The following is a 24,266-nucleotide window of genomic DNA, read 5'->3' on the forward strand; positions in this document are numbered from 1 at the left end:
ATACTTAGCAATACCATTTTTTTCCCACAAGAGTTTTACACCGATTGCCGACAGCGTTTGCAATCTGTTTGAGTGAGTGTCCACTATTTGGGAACTTGGTAAATCAGGGACTAAATGGGTTACATCGGCATCATTCAGAGAAGAACAGACTCAGTAATACTGAAAAAACTGAATTGACAGATGTGATATATCAAGTTTAACTTTAGTATATTGCTTCCTCAGCCTTGAATTGAAATGTTTCTGGAAGTCACTACGGGAAGTAGAAAGATGAGTCAACTGAGCCAAAGTCTGCCTTTGCCAGCTGAAGTGCAAAAAAAACAGGTACAACTTACCATAGTAGCATTGATTTAGCTACGAAAGACACACTAACTGGGACCTTGTACTATCTGTTCTGCATGTGTCAAGCTTAATGCTTTCACTGCTGTCTCAAGGACATCTTTCAGAAATCTGAAGCATGTACTATGTTTTTGCTCGTGGTTTATTATGGCAAGAGAGCCCAGCAACTATTTTCTGCTAAATAATTTTTTCCCCCCCCCCACATAACTACAATAAGCAGTACTATATATATATATATATATATATATATATATATATATATCTATATATATATATATATATATATATATAGATATATATATATATATAGATATATAGATATATAGAGATATAGAGATATAGAGATATAGATATAGATATAGATATAGATATAGATATAGATATAGATAGATAGATAGATAGATAGATAGATAGATTTTTTTTTTTTTTTTTTTTACGCCCGTCTTTTCTCGACTATTAGCCGGAGCAATGCGAAAAAAAAATTAAATATATGTATATGTGTATATATATATATATATATATATATATATATATACATTCATTTTTTTTCTTTTTTTTAAATTAAAACAGAACAGACCCAAGAGAAAAAAAAAAAGATTTATTTAGCGTATTTTCTGAACTATCGAGCGCCCGTACCGGTGAAAGAAAAATCCACAGACAAGCCGTACCATTGTATTAGACACATGATTTACAACATAGGAAAAAAGTAGCGGTTTATAGTCAGGAAAGTACGGTAATTAATCACAATACAATTCTGTAGCTAATTGCGATTAATGACAATTTTTAACTATTATACTACGCCAATATTACTACACCATTTATTACACTTAATGCTAAGTGAGTAGAGCTAAGCTATGTTTATGTAATTAATTTTGCTCTTGGGGAGAATTCTATGTACTGTTCCCTGAGGGAAATTAAAATACAGTTTGGGAAAGTAGAATAATGCCAAATGACCTCAATAATAATAATAATTTTACACAGTAAAACTTGTATACATTATAAAGAAAGCAAAGGATCCTCACACTTATGTTCATATGTCACTTGTTTCAGCACACTTTGCTTAAGTTTATGTTTGGGAGTTGTTGCTTATGGGGCTCCTTGCCTCGTTTTATCTCATGTTTGCTCGATACAATTTGAGATTCTGTTTCTGGATTTGCCAAATTGTTCAAAGTAGCGACGAGCACAGGTTCGCTCCAAACTACTTGACATGCATTTGAAGGTGCAGTCACAAGTCCAATTCTATTTATAATACAAATGATTCCTGTACAACCCACTTAAAACTGCATTCATATGTTGTTTGTTCCTGTTCAAGTTATTTTTAAGATGTGCCGACAGAAGATGATTATATTTTTTTATTTGTAAGCGAATGTTCCTCAGTCGCAAACGGCTCCCAATTGCTGTAACAATTCTGTAGCAGCATGAGATGGTTTAGTTCTTACATAAGTTGTTTCAATAGTCATCAAGTGTTCCAAATCCTCCAGTCCCAGAGTTCCACTTCATTAATCCTCAAACAAAAGCAGACGAGATCTGAAATGTAGAACGAGTTGAGAGGGTCTTGCAGTGAATTCTGGCACATCCCAAGAGTGCCCTTTTTGCTGCCTCTTGCCTATTGTGAAGGTGGCCAGCTTTCACTTGGTTTCTAATTACCAGTGGAGGGCCAAGTCTGGGCTCTCTTGTTGCACTGTTAGCCTTAATGTGTGTGGCCTATAAATAGTGCCAGTATTGGCTCGCCTGTGGCAGCGGCCTCTGCACACACTCTTTATTGAGGTAGGAAATTGAGTTCTGCATGCACACACATCCACACAGAATACACCATTTATTTTACTTAATGCTAACTGAGTAGAGCTAAGCTATGTTTATGCAATTAATTTTACTCATGGGGAGAATTCTATGCACTGTATCCGGAGGGAAATTTAAATACAGCTTGGGAAAGTGGAATCACTCCAAATAACCTAAAAAAAAAATGCTGCACTGCATTACGCAGTAAAACTTGTATTCCTTATTAAGAGCAATTGAATCTCACACTTATGTTTTATGTGCCACTTATTTCAGCACACTTTGCTTTAATTTTTTAGGGAGTTGTTACTTAGGGGAATCCTTGTCTCACTTTATCTGATGTTTGCTCTAAACGATTAATAATTGACCTTTAATGTGTATTAGCAAAATTCCAGAAATATAATAAAATAAAATAATTTCCCTGCTTATGCCGCAACGCCCTCATGCACTTCTTCCACATTCTTCCGGGATCCTTTGCAGCCTGATTTTGTCCACGTCTTCATAACAGACACGTGTGTTGTCATGGCAAAACATCACAATGTGGCTTGGCTCTATTGGTGCACCGAAGAAAGCAAACAGAATCTCTGACCGGCATTGAAGGGGAAAACTTGTGGATTAAAGATATATTTTGTCGCACCTTTTTCTAGCACACTTGATATTTCGATCTGGTTTATATTCTTACCAGGTCATATTTTGAGACCGAAAATGGCTCGAGTGTGCAACAACAATTGTTATTGTGTCGAGTGCCTTTTTTCTTTTTTTACATCCTGTTATCAATTGCACTGCTGTCTCGAGTCGAAGCTGCGCGTTTGGGACCTTTATAAAGATTATCCAAGCAACAATTTATTCACCGAGCAACAAGTTCTCGGATACAAAAAGGAGCACTCAGAGAGCATCAGCTCAATTTAATGATATTCTTCTTCTACGTGTCCAGTTGCTAAGCAACATGCACCATTCTTTCTGCAGCCTCACATCCCAAAAGGAACATTACATCATTGACTTGACGAGCTAAGGAACGGTAGCAGGGTTTGTCAAATCATTGGGGTTAAATCTAAGTCCGATTAGAGGATATAAACTTTCAAAGGGAGCGGTTGTGTTTTTTTAAAGCCTTCCTGCTTGGATAAAAGTAAATGTTCCAATGTAACAAACACCTGGCACCATTTGGAGTGTGTTAATCATTTCCTACTTGGTGGTACAAGCAAGAGAGCTCAATTGTTTTAGTTGGAGTAGTTAAGCCAATTGGGCTAATCGGACATCTTGAGAGACGCACATGGATGGGCGCCTCTTTTAGTCTCGTCGCATTGACCTTAACACTTGTTCTGCCGTCAGCAAAAAAAGGAGGCCATTACAAAAATTGCTACATGTACCGCACTGCCTCCAGGTATGAATTGAAATACACTCAGGGCAGTAAAACTTCACTTGACCGTCACCGAGTTCATTTTCTTCTGTGCAAATTGAATTTGATGCATGGCTTCCGGTAAATTGCTGAGAATACGACAGATACATTTTGCTAACACATTTATTCTTAAAGGGGAAGTCAACCCCCCAAAAATATTTGCAATAAAATGTTCTATGCAGTTTCGCTGGTCTAAACATGGCAGTCTGATTAACATTGTTTTTTTTTTTTAACATTTATTAGCATCAAAATCCACCTGTTTTTAGCCATCTCAGGGGGCGGCCATTTTGTAATTTATTGTCGACTGAAAATGACATCACTGTTGCTCAGGGCTACGGTAACATCTGAACACGTCTTGCCTGTTTTCTGAAGCCGATCAACTTGGATGTCTTATTCAGTCAATTGAAGTAACAAAATGGCCGCCGCCTGAAGATCTAAAACGGGTGGATTTTACTGCTTAACTCATATTCCACAAACACAATATTAACCAGAACGCCATGTTTCGAATAGTGGGTCGACATAGAACATAGTCCTGTAAGGAACATTTTGGGGTTGACTTCCCCTTTAAAAGCCCTCTTGAGATGGGCATAAACTGTGTAAATCAAGCCCCATTCTTAGAAGGCTGATTCACTTGAATCTGGGCTAATTTGAAGTCTCATTTGGAAGTCATTAGTTGGGAGCAACATGGAGTGTTTGACATCCACCAATTTTGGATCCTACTTCCCACTTATTCAGCTCATCACACCTGACGTAGGGCAAATTGACATAGCCCCAATCACAGTGCGATTTGAAAACAACACATTTTGATATTTCAAAAATTGCGTCGACCACTGTGGTTTTCATATTTAACTAATTCAACTTGCAGTATGAGCATAATAAGTAAAGCAACCCTAAATAATCTTGAATCTACCTTATATATGTATACAGTATGTTCCACTGTGTAGCAGTTTGGGTGAGGCACATCTTTTTGCTCTAAAGCAGCTGAAGTGAATGGTGAACTTGTTACTTATAACGTAACTGCTGAGCCGTGCATATCATCAAATAAATGGAAACGAATACAAAAATGGTGAACCAGCTTCACGTATCACAAATCCTCAAATGTTTCAAACGCAATAAAACAGCTGTAGAGAGATTCCCCGATGAGTGATTTTACTTGGGCCTGATTTCAAAGACTTGCTTTGAAGTGTGACATTTCGTGACATTGTATGCTCTTTTCAATTTAACACTCATTTCAATTACCTTTGTTCCCATAAGCCTTATTAATGGCTTTCATCACAATTATCTTAATCCAATCTAAATCCATCCCACACATCGGCCTTTTCCCACATATGCTCAGATGAGTCAAACACTTTAAAGTGTGACTCAGGCAACTCTCAAGATTTCAGTTTGATTTTTTTTTTTTTTTTTTTTTTTTGGTATTAGGTCCTAAGTCAAGGTGGCGCTTTACAGAACTCTTTTTCAGACTGACATGATGCACATGCATTTTTCTCCTCTTTTTGACATTGTGTGACCTACTGAGATTTTCTGGAGAATTATGATAACTATAACCAGTGGATGTACACATAGGTGGGACGCAGGTTCGCCTGCAGACGATACATTTCTAAAGTGATTCAAGTGTGTTTTGAATGCACTATATTTTGCTTTTCACCATAAAGACCTAGTATGAAGTCAAGTTGGCCAACCATGTTTTCAGTAAAACTAGCTGCTAAAATTATTTTGGGCATACCTTTGTTGTTTTAGCAACGTAACTCACCCATATTCATATTTTAACCCATAGCAACGCGCTTAACAACGAAAATGCTTGTGTATATTATATTATATATATTATATATCATTTAAAGATGGTTGAATGCTTTTTGCCGTCGGCATCGCGTTTTTCGAAAAAAATACCTGGTGTTGCATCGTTCACACTCAGGTCAACAGTTGTTTGAGTGGTCACACACATGGACCAGTTTTGTTCTCGCAAAGCGAATGAATTTCACGCTGGTGTAGACCACCACGGTGACCTTAGTTACAAGTGTATTTTTTTTTCTTTTTTAAATGTGTGGTGTCTTGAAATTTGTTTGTTTGATGAATGAACATGCCACGTCCTCTCGGAAAACTGCCAATCACAAATCAATCTTAGCGTGAATTCACTTGCATTTTATGATTTATGAAATTGACATTATTTATGCCAACAAGAATGATCAAAATATGACAAGAAATAAAGCAAATTTGACAATGAAAGACACCAAACCACTTGAGATTAAACGGACCAGCATTGTGCGTAATTTACTGCACGGCACAGCAACAAATTTCAAGGTTTGTCGCTTGCCAGGATCTCACTTTGGAAAAAAAAAAACAATTGTCATATATATGTCATTTTTTTATTTAATGCATTCTGTTTAATTACTTGACACTGATTCAATTTGGCATTTCTTGAAATGACTTCACACTCGTTTTCTCTCTTAAAGGGTGTAATCAGGTGAACTAGCGCCAGCTGAGTTGATCATGTCACTTAGAATCAGCTGGGTCTGTTTCTTTCAAAGCCAACTGTCACCATCGCTTTTCTTTCTTGCTCCATGGCAGCCGGTTTGAAGCTCTCCTCAAGGTAGCGTTGTTTTTTTTTTGTTTTTTTTTTGGACGGGGGGTGGGTGGGAGTTTGAAGACGAGGAAGGTGATTCAATTTGAAATCGACTTTACAGTAACTCTACTGTAACTGTACGGCTGCAGTTTGAACAGTTTGAGGTGATTGGAGTATTATGGTTTCTTTTGTTTGATAAAAATGTCATTTTGAAATAGATACATATGGACAATTTGAAATGTAAATATCGACATGCCCAAGGCAAACAAACTCTCAGTTGGCTTCATGTTGATATGTGGCCGCCTGTGACACAGCATTATTTTTTTGGGCTTGTGTTATTTTTTTTGTGCCCTGTCCAAATCTGCTTTCTAATTTGGAAGGGCCAGTTTGCTTCTCCAATGCACGACATGCAAAACACATTAAAAATTAGTTATGTTTTACAAACACTTTGAATACAAACATGTGGACTCTTCGCTTTTCTTCTCTCTCTTCCTCGGTCCAAAAACTGATTAATGACGTTATAATGATAATAACAATATGCCTGAAAAAACAAATTTTGCCTTTGCATCTGTCTACAATTATATTACTTAAGGCCAATAAGGGTAACTACAAAGCATAAAAGTGGATGACATAATGCCAGTTGCTTGCAGTGCATAAGTTTCATTTTATTAGTTTCCTTTTTTTCCCCAGGATTTGGTCAGAGAAGAATGTATTTAATCTTAATTCCTTTCATTTTGCATGTGATGATAGTTGTAGTTTACAATGTTGAGAAATAACACTGTTTCTCGTGACGATTAAACTGTGCCTAATGCAGCAGGCACATTGAATGCAATCTGTGAGATGCTGTTTTCAAATGACAGCGGTATTCAGGATACAGATGTTCTTTTCAGGAAGTTTATGTAATGTTTAAATAATACAAATGGATGTTAACCCACATATACTCAAGTGCTCTATTCTTCCATGCTTCCATTACCCTTATTGTGCCGTGCAGTATATGCATGTGTCGTTATAGTCTGCTGTATTCATTGAGGTCTTTTGTCAGTGTTCTCTGGGTTGCTGTCCTCCGCTTACTCAGACCTGAAGGAATTGCTTCGCTCAGTCCTAGCAAGAAGCGTATTCATTTTTTATAGTATCAACTAGACAGAACAAACATTTTGGTGAGCGTTCCAAACAGACGAGTTGCTAACACAAATGATGAAAACTGTTTAAATTGACATATTTTACTTATCTATAAAACGTGTTAACGTTTCTACAGTATTTTCCGGATAAGCCGCTACTTTTTTCCTAGATTTTGATGCGGCTAATACAACGGTGTGGCTTTTATCTGTAGATATTTCTTTCACCAGTAGGGGCGCTCTATAGTTAATAATCTCATTTTTTTTTTCCTCCTGGGTCTGTTCTGTTTTAATTAGCAAAGTTGTTGCCGTGTTAAAAGGCACTGTTTTAAGGAATTTTTTATGTACCTTTTGTGTGCATTTGCATTACAAAGTTGTTCTGTAAATGCAGTAAACAACTATTTATTTTTCAACATAGAAAACTGCGGCTTATAGTCAAAAATTTTTTTATTTTATTATAAAGAGCTGCTGTGGCTATATACGGGTGCGCGTTATAGTTCGGAAATTACGGTAGGTATTTAATTGAATGACACTTATTTCAACTTCTGTATTTGCTGTTTCAGCAAGACAATCTGCGCTTTACTGTGCCTGTCACACTCAAATAGAAATTAGGCTCTTTGGCTCATTGTCAGGAATATTCACTACATTTTAAGTCAACTGTTTCTAGCCACACTACTATATTATTAACTAAGAATCGTCTTGCCCAAAGTCAGCTGTGACAGGCTCCAACTCATGAGGATAAACAGGATGGTGGATTGCTGGATGGAGAGATTGATTAATGGATGGATTAATTTATGTGAGAGAGACTCACCCAAGCCATTGTGTTTGTAAAATAACCAAAAATTCAAAAAATACTTTGTTTTGGTTGAAGTGAGTTCTTGATATCCAAATAAATCATCAAATTCCAGCTTGACTTATTCTGCTGCACAATAGAGGTATTTTTTTTCCATAACGCTCTAAAACAGCCCGTTTTACCTTCTAAATAACACACAGTCACCTATATAGGTGCATCAATCACCGATGCTTACCATATCCTGTATAATGAGAAAGGCACAGAAACGCTATGTTTCCCGGACAGCATTATACGCGCTCTGTCAAATCGTATGTCATTTTTATTTGCAGAGACTGTGTAAAAAGAGGCCTACCCTCGAGACGTGTGCCAATGAATACTTATAAATCACAGAATAAAAACAACTTCTTTGTATTGTAATTTGCAACAGCAGTCACATGGCTCGATTTGGTTTATTCAAAATTACATGGTTCGATTTCTTAGGCAGGCTCAACCCCTCATAACATTTTTTAAGTATAGTATTTACCTGAAAATACTTTTCTGCACTCTATAGCCGCTGCCTTATTTATTTATTTATTTTTTTAAGATGACGAATGTTAATATCAAGACTTGGTTAGTAGTGATGGATAAATGAAGCTTCATAAAGCACTTGTTAATTTTTGCCTCCTCTAGGTGGCACTATTGGTTAAAAGATGCAGTGGAAATGGGATTGATTTCCTTTGCACTAGGATTTATCTTGAAACCGAGAGCAACATCCATGGAAGTAAAAAAAAAAAAACATCACAAGTGCTTCATGAAGCTTCATTTTCCCATCACTCCTGGTTGGTATTAGTTCGACAAATTTAAATTATTCTTACTACAATGGACTCTGTACTACTCTGTATGAGTATTCCAGCCTTGTTATTGATGCAACAACCCTGGATTTTGTTTTTTTCTGTAAACAACTTGGTCAATTGAGTATTTGAGATGGCATGCTCACAATGAAACGACACGTGAAGCCGTTCAGCTTCTCCAATCACACCTACAATTGGCTGCATGACTGCAAAGAGCCATGCCAAATTAGTTCCAGCAGACACCCGGCTGATTCAATGCTATTTCACGTGTGCTGAAAATGTGATAATCAGGTCAAGGGCTCCCTTAAGAAGGAGAGACAATTCTCAGCTCCACTTAACAAGGTAGCTCAAGTTTAATATGCGCCGTTGTCCAGGAGTACCCCGCTAGGAGTACTTTCACTTATCGCTATTTATTCTCTTTATTAGCCCCCCATTAGTTCACCAGTAATTGTTTACACTGTTTGTTGTGTCGAACATTTTAGATGATTAAATCAGCGCTGATATTAAGTGTGTCGGTGCATGTTTGGGTGTTTGTGCAAAATTGTGCTAAATGATGTAGTATCACGGGACTGTTGTGACATCCCTCAGCTTTTTACATTATTAGGAACTTTGTTCATTAAATTCCTTTTAATGACGTGTTTTGAGTTAATCACCTCACATTTGTTGTTTGTAGAGTGATTATTTTGTTGACCAAGCGACTGGGTGTGCTGTGACTCCGGCTCTCATGTCATCAGAACAAGCTCGAAATATTGATTTTGTTTTTTTTTAAATCCATTGTGGTTCTGTATGAAGGCCAAATCATAAAAAAAAAAACTCATCATCCAAGTACCCATAATCTGTGTTCCAACCTTAATTGACCTTGCAAAATTGAAAATGTTCTCCAAATTCTCGTGACTCCAGATGAAGAGCTTTTAACTTGTGCAATTTCCCTCTTCATAATTCATTACTGTATATAGACAGAAAAAAAATGAGTCATGGTGATTGCACATCATTTGCTAAAAGTGCAAAATCATTTGACCGCCTTCTGTGTCCCATTGCGTTGTATATTTACCTGCTAACATGCAATTCAGAATGCGAGAAAATTGCTTTGGATACTGGCAGACAATCTCAATAATGAAGGTTGGAGAAGGAGCCATATTGAGCAATTATTTTCCTTCCAGCATTTCCACGAAGCGCTGAAATAAGGAATTTATCTTGCTATTGTTCAATGAGCCAGCAAAACACATTCTGCATAATTTATTTCCAGCAATCATTATGGTTTGGCGACTTAGAGGCATGCAAAACGCTGGCTCAAGGAATCCTGTCAGCCCAATCATGTCGTAGTCACTTAATGTGTGCACAATCCACGTCATGTTGCATTGCCTTTCCTGGGCGGGTGTGAGTGAAAAAGGCAAATAACATTAACTGGAGCATGCCCCCATTTTCAATGTGAGTGAAGCTCCGGCAAACAGTTTATGGAGTGTTTCTGATGTGCATTCATAAAATTTTAACACTAAAAGCAACAAGATTGCTTTTAGGTGTCTTCTCATTTGAGGAGCAGATGCGCCTCATAATGTATTGTTTTAAACTCCGTTGCTTCGATGATACCTCAACCTTGAGTGAATCTTGTACAGTATTTGTTTCGTCAGTTATGACTTGGATTTGTTGACTTAGGATGGAGTTTTGTTTGTAAATATAAACAAAAAAAAGAGGTGTTTATCAGCTGCACCAATTTGAGTTATAGCCACACAAAAAGCTCATCCTGAAAGAATATCAATATTCTTTTTCGTACACTTAGACAACGTATTTCAGAACTTCTTCCATCCCTTATGTACACTAAAAAAATCATAATTAATCAGCCTGAAATGTCATATTGGATTATAAATCCCTTTCAAGTTTATATTTTGAATGAATATGTGTACAAAGTAAATGTCTCAAATGCTAATAATCGGAAGCGGGTGTCGTCAGTGCGTCACTAATTTCCCGTCAGTATCTCAGGCCGACCCACGTTGACCCAGTCCGTCCCTCGTCGGCGATAGTCAATCGGTATCGAGAACATCATTTCCACCTTACACGTTAGTCAGCCTACGCAGTTTGGACATTACGACGTCCGAATCCTGTCCGCCATTTACTCTCCAGCCCCATAGTGTGAGTGAGAAAAAGAAAGCAGAATCTTCTAGCAATGTCGGTTCAGCCAAGAGGATCGCCATTATAATAGAAATAAAGCTAGATATCATCCGAAGAATATCGGATATTTATTTGGAGATTTAGGTGGCCATAAAGTGTTGTTTACGATTTTTGTGGAAATTTGGGTTACGCTGGCGACATTGGACCGCTTGTATGAGACTCATTAATGAGGACTGTGGTAGTGAAAGATATTCAACCATGTTTTATTTTTCATTTTTTATTCATTGACTGCATGTCAGGTGTGTGATGTGATACCAGAATTCTTTTTCTCGATGTTTACCTGACTCGAACCAACTGGGCGGGCCTGATGAGAACTCAAGTCGGACTAAAGCACTGACTAACCGGTGGCAGGTCGTGCATTTCACACCTAAGTCCTACTTAGTTATGTTATGTTAGGCCTTGCAGACCTTGACCACCGACCACTGAATGATACATGTTCTAATAATGTGCTATGGGCTGTGATGACAAATGAATTATATCTCTCCACAATATAACCGTGCCCTTTTTTTTCCTCCAGCAGAAAAACTTGACATTAAAGCCCCAAGAGGCCAGAGTCAACCTGGCTGTGCCCTTAAGTAAGAAAAAGTCAGCCAGAGTCCCCAATGGCCTAAGTTTGCAGCCCTTTAAGAACAACTACCACCATCATCAGCCATCGGACCAGGAGAACAATCCCCGACTGGCACACACGCGTAGCAGGAAGAAGAAACGCCTGAGCAAGAAACGCACAATGGTGAGTCTTAATGTCACCTTTAATGTTTATACGGAAGCATCTGTTGGCTGGTGCGTTACTCTCCCTTATTAAATTAAATGAGGCTGTAAGAGTGCATTGAACTTGCTTTCTGGAATACCTGCCAGATGCTCCTCAAAATGTTTTGTTTTAAATGCGCGGTTGTTGAGATGGTAGACTTAAATTCGATGAATTGATTTGGGGTCATTAAGGATTTTTTTTTTTCATCAAATGCAGTTTTCTCAGTACTAGCTGTTTGTTGTGTATTGGCACTTTCACTTCCACAGCTACCTTAGATTGACTGTTTTACGTAGTTGTTGTTTTGGCAGCTAGCTGAGAGAAAACAAGCCTGATCAACCGAAAACAGATTCACAGGCTCTCTTCTTTGCACTCAAACACTTGCAGATGTATTGAGCCACATGTTCACTAACACACTCACCACATGCTTACCCAATTCATCTTCCTCACTCTCTGTTGCTCTCTCTCTCTCTCGCTCTCTCCCTCTTTGCTTCCTCACCTACTTGTCGACGTACTTTGTGTTCACACATGCAAACGCTATGACAGCATCAGCATGTTGCAGCATCATGCATAATATCAATAAAAATGGTTAAAAGAAAAATGTTTTCACTTGAGCATCATGCGAGCCCTTATTCAGATGTGAAGTGTTTAAACTCGGCAGAAAAAATATTTGAGGCCGTCCAGAATCAATATTTTTTGCATAACATGGCAAAAACATTAGGAACAGAAACAAAAAAATAACCCCCAAAAAATCACTCACCAGAGATTGGCTTGTTCCGACTAACCAATCGGAGGCTGGAAAAATGGAAGGGATCACGCAGAGGCTGAAATATGAATGGGAGGGGGGAGGGAATCCAACATCATGGGAAAATCTTTATGAAATGAAGAGAAATTAATATAATTCCATGGAACAAATATTGGAATTTAGTTTTTAAATGTAGGACAGCAACTCCTCATTTGTGGCCCTGTCAGCTCTCCATTGCTGTGTATATTGTATGCAAATTAACTGCAGCTAGCACTTTCAACTATATTGCAGACTAAAACATTTAAGCGTCAGACTTTACGACATGCATAATGAAAAATCTCAGCTGCACTCGACACCACCCTTTTTGGCCTTTCCGAAGTAGAACAAGCTTCCGTTATCTTGTCGAACCATTTTCTTTGGCGCCGCTATACATAAACGTGAAGACATTGTCCTCCCACAAGGTTACATTTTAAATGTCAGAGGGTTGTCTCAAGTGTAACTTCTCCATTAAGGACCGAAGAGAGTGAACCTCTTATCAACATTTGCTTAGCTTTGACTCTAATGTGGAAGAGAAAGAAGTGCTGACAGTTGGGCACATTCTTCTCATGCTTTAAGAAAAGAAAAAATGGTGTAGACATTGTTTTTATGTTATGAGTCTGATGTGGTGTGTTTTGCTCACCAAAAGTGTGGGCCTGTGGTGTGTTTGGTGCTTTGTACAGTGGCTCGAGTGTACAGAGGGGCATGTTGTGAGGACCATCTGCTCTCTGGCACTGGCAGAGTTAGGAGAAAAGCAACCACCACCCACACATGTCTTAGTCTAACCTTCTGCCTGTCTCCATCTTCTATCCGTCCACCATTATGTTCTTCAGTTTTGTTTCCCGACTGGACACTTTTCAAATTATACAACACAGTCCGTACGAGGAAACCTTTGCCTCTGTTGAGATTTCTGCACCATTTTTTTTTTGGGGCCTGTAGGAAGTAATGGAAATTCTGTGAATCCGTTCAAGGGTCAAACTGTCAGTATCTTATCATTGTCTCTCGACTCAACATATCAGCCGCTGCTTGTCCATCGTACAGTTGCCCTCAAGACAAAATCCGCCAGTACTGCCATAAAACCCAACCAAGTCACTGACTTCTTGTTAACATTCCATCAGGGAGAATCCAGCACATCCTCAGAACTCTGACACCTTGACACGTAAACAGTGTAGCTTTTTCTTCAGCGCTTCGACCTTAGCTCACTCAACCACCAAACAGACACACACTCACTGACATACAGCCATCCGTATTTTATACCGCACGAAAACTCCAAACAGGAAGCACAGAGTTCAGATCTGAGCCCTTAATTTCAGAACTGTGAGTCAGACATGCTAAGAACTCATCCATCTTGTCACCTCACGAGGTGAATTTTATGAATTATCACGCATGTCCGTTATTTCACCGTCTGGTTTTCTTTTATCAAAAAGGTTGAAACGGTTATTATTGAATGTTTGCCAGCTAAAGTTGTGAGTTTACCAATTACACCTGTCTGGCTTATTATTGCAACATGTTGGCATCGTGTATTCCAACTCCCATGCCCATTTTGTGTCAACTGAAAACAAATGCTTCTTGCTTTGACATATAACAATATTCGGTCACAGTTTTAAGACTGCTTGCTAAAAAAATGTGCCTTCCAGATCAACCATAGGAAACTGCTTGTACCCATCTGGTTATGTAATCAAGCCTCCCAAGTTAAAGACTACGACCCCTTCACATGTTATTCATTTGTCTTTGATCTTTGTTTTTGTCCCAGCGGGAAACTATAAAAACTCTACAAGCGGCATAGTGGTGCCTTGCCATGGGCTTTAAGAGTTTTTAAGTCAAACTGGAGGCGTATCGTCTCTGGCCCTGAGCGTTTTGACTCAAATTACTGGGCAGATGCTCACATCACATTGCCTCATAGAAAAGACATACTTAAGACCAGCTGGAGGCTGTGTTGTCATTCGTCAGTAGTCACATACCCTTGGCTTGGGTCAACTCTATCTGAAGTCCAGATGGAAAGATAAAGATAAAGATGTCCTTTATTAGTCCCACAATGAGGAAATTTGAGGTGTTACAGCAGCAAAGATATAGATCACACAGAGTCGGCGGCGTAATGTAGCCGTTAATGTATAACATCAGCAGCAGACATTCATAAAAAGCATGCAAATATACACAGTATAAACGTATCTAAGTGTAAGGAAACACTCCTAATGCCTGTCCAATATACAGAGGGGGAAACGCTGTTATGATAAAAACTACTGAATGATTGAAAATACTGCGATGATTAAAATATTGCAATGATAAAAGTACTGTAATGGTAAGAGTACTGAAATTATAGAAAAGTACTGCAATGATAGAAAGTACTGCAATGATAAAAGTACTGTAATGGTAAAAAGTACTGCAATGATAAAATATACTGCAACGGTAGAAGTACTGTAATAGTAAAAGTACTGCAACGATAGAAAATTACTGCAATGATAAAAGTAGATAAGTTTAAGGTAAAGACGCTCATGGCAGTTTTGTCTCAATGAGTTGGTTATTGATAAATGTGTCTCTGTGTGGAAATATCTTAAGCTTTATTGACATGATTTCCTATGGGAAGCATTGTCAAAGCCCAAATAGTACCCAAAGTGGGGAAAAAAAAGAGAGAAAAAGAAGGTTAATATGATGATTCCTGATCTCTAAAGAAAATGTTCACCCTCTATGGCTGTATCGGCTATGCCAGTAAGATTTCAAGTAAGGCAATGTCGTGATTGTCAGATAAAATGCTAAATCCATTCCTTTGGGGCGTCAGTTCTGTGGATAATTGCTGCCGTCACAGTGAACGTTCCTAGCAGACTGGGTAAAATCAAATCCAATTGTAATGTTCCGCATGGCTTTGTGGTGGCTGAGACACATCGCCAACAACAATCGTTGATAATTTATGTTAACCTGTGTGCCTGATGCTGTGTGTGGAATTGTGCAGATTAACTTTATTCCCCAGCATTGTATGGTACCATGTGATAAACAATGAACAATTAGTATAAACTGTTGTCTCAACAACTCCTCTTTTATTTATATCGAGTCTGTCTAATCTATTTAATCTATCTGGTTAGCACGATGACCTCACAGTGCAGAGGTGAGGGTTCGATTCCGTGTTCCGGCTTTCCTGTATGGAGTTTGCATGTTCTCCCCGTGCCTGCGTGGGTTTTCTAAGGGTACTCCGGGTTCCTCCCACATTCCAAAAACATGCATGGCAGGTTGATTGGGCACTCTAGATTGCCCCTAGGACATGCTTTCTCCGCTATGCTGTCTGACAGCCTTTTTATAAGCCCAAAATTAATAACTAAATGCATCAACGCGACCTGTCTTCCATGTTACATATGTTAGTATGTTCCCTATCCGGCGGTTGAAATGCTGATACTTTAGTCTAAGCCAGCACGTCTTCAAAAAGTGTTTAATGCTACTTTCTTCTCTTTTTTTCATGCTCTTCAACTCCTTGGAGAAACATTTTCTTTTGAAGTGTCACTTTTCTGCGAGGGAGCTCAACTCAGGAGGATGCGGGGTGGCACTTTGCGCCGGCACGGCGGTTAAACTGAGCCATTTCAATGCTCTTAGGCGAAGGAACACACACCGAAATCAAAGTCAGTTGAACGGGATCTACTTGAAGCAGTCAATGTCCGACCTGCTGTTCGCTCTCATTCCTGACAACCCTCAGAGTCAATTTGTGAAAAATTAAGTGTCTGCACTTTTCGCAAAGTGTCGGCCACTTAAAAGCCCAGGCCCCTTTTGAGCTGTCAGTCAAATCCTGGGCAGCAGTCCAGAGGTGTTTGAGGAAGCTTTTTCTCTTGGCTGTCCGGTCACCATCAACGGCAGTCTATTTCAAGGCCCACTTTCATCTTGAATCTGCTTGTGTTTACACATACGGCTACTTGTGAATGTTCAAGAGCGCAAATCCTTCTGGATTTTCATTCATTTTTCTGTTCTTTTTTTCATCTCACTGAGAGGACTGTAGAATGTTTGTTTACAACTTGGAGAGTCCTCGCGTTTGCTTTTAGAGCGTTGAATTTCCATTGAAGTAGACAAGCTTCTTCCACTTAGTGATCGGTCTGCCTGTCTCCGGATCGAATTCATCAAAATTCACTAAACAAGAAACAAGAAAGGAGGCACGGGCTCAGATTCAGTATTTATGGACTCGCCATAGATGCAGAAAGGTATAACCATTTGGGCTCACCCTGAGAGTTACATTATCCCTTCTATCAAATAGAACATGAGTCTGGTATTTACCCAGCATGGCCCCAATACAAATGTGCAATTCCCTTCAAATGTCTCCTGAAAGACCGGCAATCTCAATAAATGGTGAGTCAGCCCAGATCAACTTGCAGGTTTTCAAAAAAAGAGAAGTCCAGTGGGATCGACCAGGGCCTGACCTTCTTTCCCAATGTCAATCTTTCTCCTTAATTAAACCTCAAGAATGAGTTTTTTGTTTTTTTTTTGCTCTTTTAGCTGAATGCATTTTTCAACAGCTGCTGAAACGACAAAAGCTATTACAATATCATGTAAGCTGAATTATTTCATTTCATGAGCCTGAAATATCTGTATTTCCCGCTTGCATATTTCGATCTGTCTGGTCAGAATTCTAAAATGTCACACTTTTTAGTCCTACTATAATTACTTTAACAAAAATCAGTGTTCGGTATTGTAAAGAGTGACCGATTTATTTCCAAGTACATGTTTATGTTTGAAGATTACTGCCATAATTTTGGAGATATAGTGTGAAACTCTTTTACACCATTTGCAAATCACCTCATTATGATTTCCCATTTCTACCACACAGTGCCATTAGCAGGTAGCTATGGCAACACTCCAGAAAATGCCTCTTCCCTAGATGCCTCAATCTATAGCTTGGTGTTATTTAATTCCCCATTTGTTGTATATTTCGTGGTATTTCGGCTTTCTTAATCTGTTGCGAAGCAAAGCATTGCGGGTTTATAACTAGCAGTGAGCAGTCGTGTCGAGTGAAGCACTGACTGAATAACATGTGCGGCTATGTTTGATAAATGGTGTGTCAGAAGCCAACATTGGAATGAGAGCAGAAGAGAAGCTTTTGATCTTTCATGATGTTGAAGGCTCATTTTATAAAGTTGTTGATTTTTGTTTTTTTTCCCCCCTATTCATTCTAATTTAGCAGGCTTGTTAACAACACTCTTCTCTGTGGTGTGTCACATTTATTGGACATTTTGATATTGACTTTACAGGGGCTATAAAGACCCTTTTTTTCAAGGGAAAAAAAAGAAAATCCTGGAGTCAGAAATTAAATGAACTCACATATTGTTCTGATAATATGGCATGTTTGTGCATGGGTGTGTTGTGTGCGATTATGTTTAAAGCCAATTTTGCATAATGTTTTTTTTTTCTTTTTTTTTCAATAAAGGCTTGTGCTTAAGCCTATCTTCAAAATGCACTACAACTACCATACTTGGAAATTATATGGCCCAGAAACTTATAGCTCCTGGCTATCAAGCACTTTGGCATTACACCCTTTCCCAAAGAACAACAAACAGTTTATTATACCGGTGTATTAGCTCCAAACAACCGTGGTTTGTTAAAATGAGCCGGCAGAGGAATGTTGTCTGTTGCTGACATACTGACTTAGTGCCCTGGATTTTCCTCCCCTTGACTGATGGCGATGACACCCTAGCAAAGACAGTGTAATAAAAAGGTCTGTTATCTATAACGTCTGGCATTCCAGTTTCATGGTGGGGATGAACAAGCTGTTACAATACATTGAACCGAGCCAGATATGAGAGCTTGACATCTGCTAGATAGCATCAGAACACATTCTTTCCGTTTCGTTGCATTCCGTGCACTCACAATGCATCCACCCTGCGGCAAGATACGATTATCCTGTTTTCACTGCTCATTACACATTCACCACTGACTCGGTGAACTCATTGTTGCTCTTCTACTTCAATCCAGACAGATCTCAAGTGGGAAGGAGATAATAGTTATTGTTCCCGTACCTTAAACCCAGTATCTCCCGTCTCACCTGCTCTTTAATCGAGTGAAGTGTGATTTATTCGGATGGATGGAACCCTCTAACCTAAAAGTTAATCATGATTCTTAAGCCTTGCAGCTAACAGGAAAACAATCTACATCTATCCATCCATTATCCCGACTGATTGTCTTCATTAGGGTCGCAGTCAGGCTGGAGTCGATCACGATTGACTTAAAAGCAAGAGGCGTGGTATGCCCCTGGACTGGTTGCCAGAAAATGGCAGGCAGCCACTCATCTAACCATGCTGCCCAAATAATATATATTAAAAAAAAAAAAAGGAAATGAAAATGAAAATCTGTTTCTGCTGTTCAGAACAACAGCTTTGGCCCAGATGAGCAGATGGAGATGGTTTCTCAGAGGAACCCACGGGGAAGCTCGATTCCCGCCTTTTCTCTTCTCCCTCATGCCTTCAGCTCTTGACCACCGCAGGCTGAGGAGGTGGCCTTCTCCGCCTGTTTTCCCCCGTAGCCTCAAGGCAAAGTGAGAGGAATAGCCATCTGTGAGTTACCCAACTGGGAGTTGCGTGCCACAATGGGTCCGGGGAAAGATAAGAAACAATAAATCCTCTTGAGAGCAGTTATGCATCCCTAGATATCTACTTGAACGGTGCTTTGACAAATGTATGCGTTTGGCTTTATCAACACTCTTTGTCATGTCTTGCTAATAATACGCATAAAAGCTGAAGTGCATGGTCTGAAAGGTCACCTCAAGCCATATCGCTAGAAATTTGTGTCTTTGGACAATGCCCTGACATTACACATACTGAGTAACTGTCAGAATTTGAAATATTCATTTTTTTCACCACTTGAATGTGATGCACACCTGTAAAAAAATAATTATTAGAATAATAAAGTACATTACACTGGGACTGTATGCTCCATATGCTCCAATGTTTGCCACTCCTGATTAGCAAACAGGCCCTTCAGTTGTGTGGCTTGCTGGGATGTTTTTGTGAGGTGGTGGCACCCTCTGCTGCTAGGTAAGGAGAATACTTGAATTCATGGAGAACCCTCTTCTCCCTCCTTTCTAACGTTTGATGCGCAGAGTCAGACCCGTGGCATGTCTGAAAAACTGTCCTCTTTCTAATTGGCTTCACTGTGCTAAGTTGGGCTTTTCCCCATTTCCGTTTCGGGACAAAGCAAGCGTGACTTGAGCCCATGATCGTTAGCTGTAATAAATAACAGGAGAGTTAACATAAAAAAATGCCCATTCAAAAGTAACAGTAATCACACATGGGGGAAAAAAAAAAAAAACATGCTCCGAACAAAGCCACAAACCCATGAAGGGTGAATGATTTTAGGCTATCGCCTACAAGCCAACACGAGTTATCTCTGTACTTGCTTTAATGACGGCACAGCGGCAGTCACATACTGATAGACACTCGAAGATTCTGTCTGATGACTTATTACGGTATCGCAGAGCCAATTTGCTGTGATGTTCCCTGATGCAGGGGACCTGGTGGGCGATAATGACGCTAAAATAACTCCAGCTTATTATCCAGTGACACATTACAACCAAGCAGGGATGTCTCCAAACAAGTGCCTCACACGCCAGTCATTTCTCCTGTGGAAAATATGCCACTATGTAGGGAAACAGCCCTGTTAGCTTTCGATTAAATGTGTGGGCTCATACTTGTGTGTGTATGTGTGCCAAGACCCTCTTGAATGTAAAGTCACCTGAGCAGACTTTAAAGGGGATGTCCATCCCAAAATTTTCTTCTCAAGAATATGTTCTATGAAGGCCCACTAGTCGAAACATGGCATTCTGATTAATTTTGTGCTCACGAATTGAGCAATAAATCCACCATCCATCTCATGGGGCGGCCATTTTGTCACTTGCATTTTCAGAAAATAGGTTTTGATTTAATCCTACTACAGTCTTTAAAAACTTTTTGTACTCAAGAGACCTGTTTGGACTTCTAAATCGTGCAAAAAAATATTATACTTGCGCAATGTTAATTGGATTTAATACACCAAAACATAATTGAGAAATACTGTAAAGGATTCACTCTCGTATTGGTGGATGTTTTGATGGTCTGCAACCATAATTTGTTTGCAGATATTTGGAATTTAAACAGGATTGTAGTCATTTTAATGGATATTTAGAGAAGGTTTCCATGAATCTGTGTTTTTAAGTTAACTTTTTTTTTTTTTTAAATCTTTGCCTTTTTATTTTATTTTTTTTGCAAGATAAGGTTCAAAATGAGTAGAATACCATTTTTCATGTTAGTTGATGTCCACTATTCACGGGACAGACAAACCTTTTTTTAAGAGAGAGGCTCTCATTTATTAATATGGGATTTTTTTTTTTTTTTTTACTTGCCCCCAGCTGCGCAATACACTTGCACGTAAGATGGGTAAAAGAAATGGTAAGGAGTAAGAAGGCAGCTCAATGTGAAATGCATGTCAGGGATCATACAGAGTTCAACTTGTGTCTGTATTAAGTTTGTTGTGACTTGTTTCGAAGCGGATTATGTAAGAACAGTGTGAGATGGAGGTCACATAAGATGTATCATTTAATCTCCCTATTCTCACACATTTCTTCTGTCAAGGCTGCACTAGTAGTTCTCAGGTTATAATCATTGCAATGCACTCTTCACCCCTCTTGAAGGGTCGTGGCATCCCCCTTGCCTTAGTGATGCTGTTGCTATGGAGCATGGCCAATGGGATGCAGTCTTAAGACATTTGTTTTTGAGTTCCTAGAATCAGAGAATCAGAAATCAACATATGTGCTCTGAGTAAAAGGCGTGAATGAATAGATGTGGTTTTTGTATTGCTGAAATGAGCAATCAAGCTTGGAGGTAAGTACTATCTATGAGTTCCAATGCTGGCTCATCCTTTGCCATGGACAATATGTCCGATTTTGCTGGACATGTTGACTCTTTCCTGTACTATTAAACTTTTCTTCATGAATCAATACCAGAAAGTCAAAAAAAAAAAAGAAATTCAAAGCAATATTGCCATAGCAAATAATGTAAATCTAATTAATTGGTTTCAAACACACAAATGTTGACAAAAGATTCAATCTATAAAGAATAACTGTGCGCCATACAAAACAATGTGAAATAAATGTAAGTGATTTTTCAAGTGAATAAATGAGCATTTGAAGTAATCTTATTGAAGACTATTGATGGCAGACAAATCTTCGTTGAAAAAAAAAAAGTAAAAAAACAAAAAAAAAAGACAATACTAAAAGCAAGGTTCAACTGCACATATATTATGTGCAACACAATATCTAATATTATTCTGTCAAAAATGTATAGACATGATATATGGTTGGACTTAAAACTAATAAACTAAATACTGCCTTACTCTTGATGGTGCATGATCGGCTACTAAAGCGTCTTAGAATTTGCTCCTCTTCCCATTAATAATTGTTACTACCATTTTACATTAATTGAGGTTAATTGTTCTTGATGGTTGACATTAAAGTGAAGACAAATTGTTCCATCATATCTAGTTTATCAATGTCTGTCTTTGTAAAATAAGTAATTGGAAGATTTAAGACCTGTTATGCCTCCAAAAATAACTGAAAAGCCCAGCTGGATTTTGCAGTACAGCAGGTCAGAAAGAAATCACTTTCTTTTCACTTTCCATTCCACCCACTCAATCCCTCATTTATTTATTACATTTGTATGTTTTTTTTTTTTCCTCGAGCTGGTATGCTCAACAATTCCCTCAGTGAGTTAGAGCCGCTTCAAGAGCTACTTTTGAAAAGAGCAATTTGGATTTCTAAAGCAGGTGTTAATAGATAAGTAGTATTTGTTGATCTGTCGCTGACAAGTATTGGCTTTACCACAGGCAACTTATGTTTTATTATCCCCCAGATAATTTCCGAAGAGCTGCCTAGGCAAACATGGACTGCAAAGCTTTGGAAAGCTGCTTTCAAAATAATGCTTCAAGCTAAACTGTTTTATTCATTTAAGTAAGCACTTGGGCAGTGGTTATTGTCATGGTTTTAATTACATGTTAATTGAACATCATTACATAATATGGAACAGGGTTTCTGCATTTTACATTTTGTATTTCAGTAAAAAGAAAAAAAATGTTAAAGAGGCATACATGTATGTGAAGGCTCTGAATGGTGCTGCCTCTATTCTGGCAGTAACTAGATTAGATTTGCTAAACTTGTTATTTTTGGTTAAGTACCGTTTGCTGTTGCCTGGGTGGAATTCATGTAGGACAATCACTCGTCCCCAAAAGCCCAATTAAACAATTTGGCATATGCCAGCAAAGCCCACTAGGCTGTTTGAATGACAAACGTGTGCCTCTAGACCAGGCGTGGGCAAACTACGGCCCGGGGGCCACATGCGGCCCGTTAAACGTTTTAATCCGGCCCGCCGAATTTGAAAAGAAATTAAATGAATAAACCTTGTCAATGTTTTATTTTCTAAATACTGTGGTTTCTCAAAGACATATATTGTTGTAATGCTTTTGTATTTTTTTTTTCTCCGATGAGGCTACCAAAACACTCCATCCATCTGCTCCTGGTCCAGCCCCTCTGTCAAATTTTAGAACCCAATGTGGCTCGCCAATCAACAAGTTGGCCCACCCCTGCACTAGACCGACAGATGCAGGAACCGAAAGTCGGGTAATTAAATGATAAGAAAATCGTACTGTAATGATTCAGAAATTGCCAACACATTAGAAATACAAATACTGATTTCTGATGGGGCAATCCACCCTTGACTGAGTCACTATTCGTGTGTTACTATGGTAGCCCTTGTATGTGTTACGAATTAAAAAAAGGTACAGTCGTTAACATGGAAACAATGTTTTGATTAGTCCCACTTCCCATATTTGCCGTGAGTTATTTTCCCGTGACTCCATTTTTTTTTTTTTTTGTTTTACTGTTATTCCTTCCAGCCATCCTTTTTCTTACCCCCCTAACTCTCCTTCCACCGCTTGTCCTGTCTGTAAGCAATTAGTCTGTGTTTATTTCAATTTCCTGCTTTCATCTGGTCCAACCAGCCAACGAGGGGACAGCTGGGGTTCTGGGCCATTTCCCCAGTAGTGAAGGGCTATTGCGTGCAAAGACATTCAAGGAGGACGAAGGTGAACAAAACACCACAAAGGTGGTACTGCCTCATTCATCTGAAAGTCATTGAATTATAGAACAATTTCACCTCCTGTTTCTCTATGAAGCTATTTTCACCTCTTTGACCTGATCCTGTCGAAACAGCCCGCTGAGTTAGTCTTGAAACGGGTTACAAATTGAGTCATGGTTTGTGTATTTGTATGCGTCTGTATGTGCATCCACCTGTTTTATACCCCCGGTGTCCTTTTCAAGGTTGGAGGTAAGTAAACACACATCAATGGTTCCCAATCACAGGCGGGCCGAAAAGATGAGAGAAAAAAAAATTGCAGGACTCCTGATTTAATTGTTATTCGAGGCTGAAAAATAATGTGACATCTTCCAAAGATACAACATAGGATGTTAGTTTACTTATCTCGCTTTTATTACAACGGCCCACCGCAGCCGACGCCAACAACAGAGCAACAACCGTTTTTAGTCACGAGTTGCACAGAACGATCTCTCTCCCTTTCTGTACGCTGCCTTCTCTCACTCGCACTCGCTGGCTGTCCCTCGGGTCACGTGACTCATTCAGAAAACTCATAACTCACAGAACCTGATTCTGTATATTTTATTTTAAAAAAAATGAGCGGCTTCTTTCCGTTACATCAGACTCATGACAAAAAACAGACCACGTAAGATAGCCGTTCTGCACAATATGTGGCGAGCGACC

General features: G+C 38.9%; 1 protein-coding gene across 13 annotated transcripts in view; it reads left to right on the top strand.

The window, feature by feature from the left end:
- The window catches only part of auts2a (activator of transcription and developmental regulator AUTS2 a), a 273,760-nt gene that overhangs the window by 45,894 nt on the left and 203,600 nt on the right, over positions 1-24,266 (top strand). For 9 of the 13 annotated variants that reach the window (XM_088279612.1, XM_088279609.1, XM_088279617.1 and 6 more), the window contains exon 3: positions 11,493-11,705. In XM_088279612.1, the coding sequence (XP_088135738.1) occupies positions 11,493-11,705 (213 nt within the window). Of the gene's footprint in view, positions 1-6,160; positions 6,236-11,492; positions 11,706-24,266 lie in introns of those variants that run through there. The other 4 variants (XM_088279613.1, XM_088279616.1, XM_088279619.1 and 1 more) reach the window with 2 other exon arrangements.

This window comes from Idiotropiscis lumnitzeri, chromosome 17 (assembly GCF_059441095.1).
Source record: "Idiotropiscis lumnitzeri isolate Australia: NSW breed Sydney's pygmy pipehorse chromosome 17, RoL_Ilum_1.0, whole genome shotgun sequence".
Lineage (NCBI taxonomy): Eukaryota > Metazoa > Chordata > Actinopteri > Syngnathiformes > Syngnathidae > Idiotropiscis > Idiotropiscis lumnitzeri.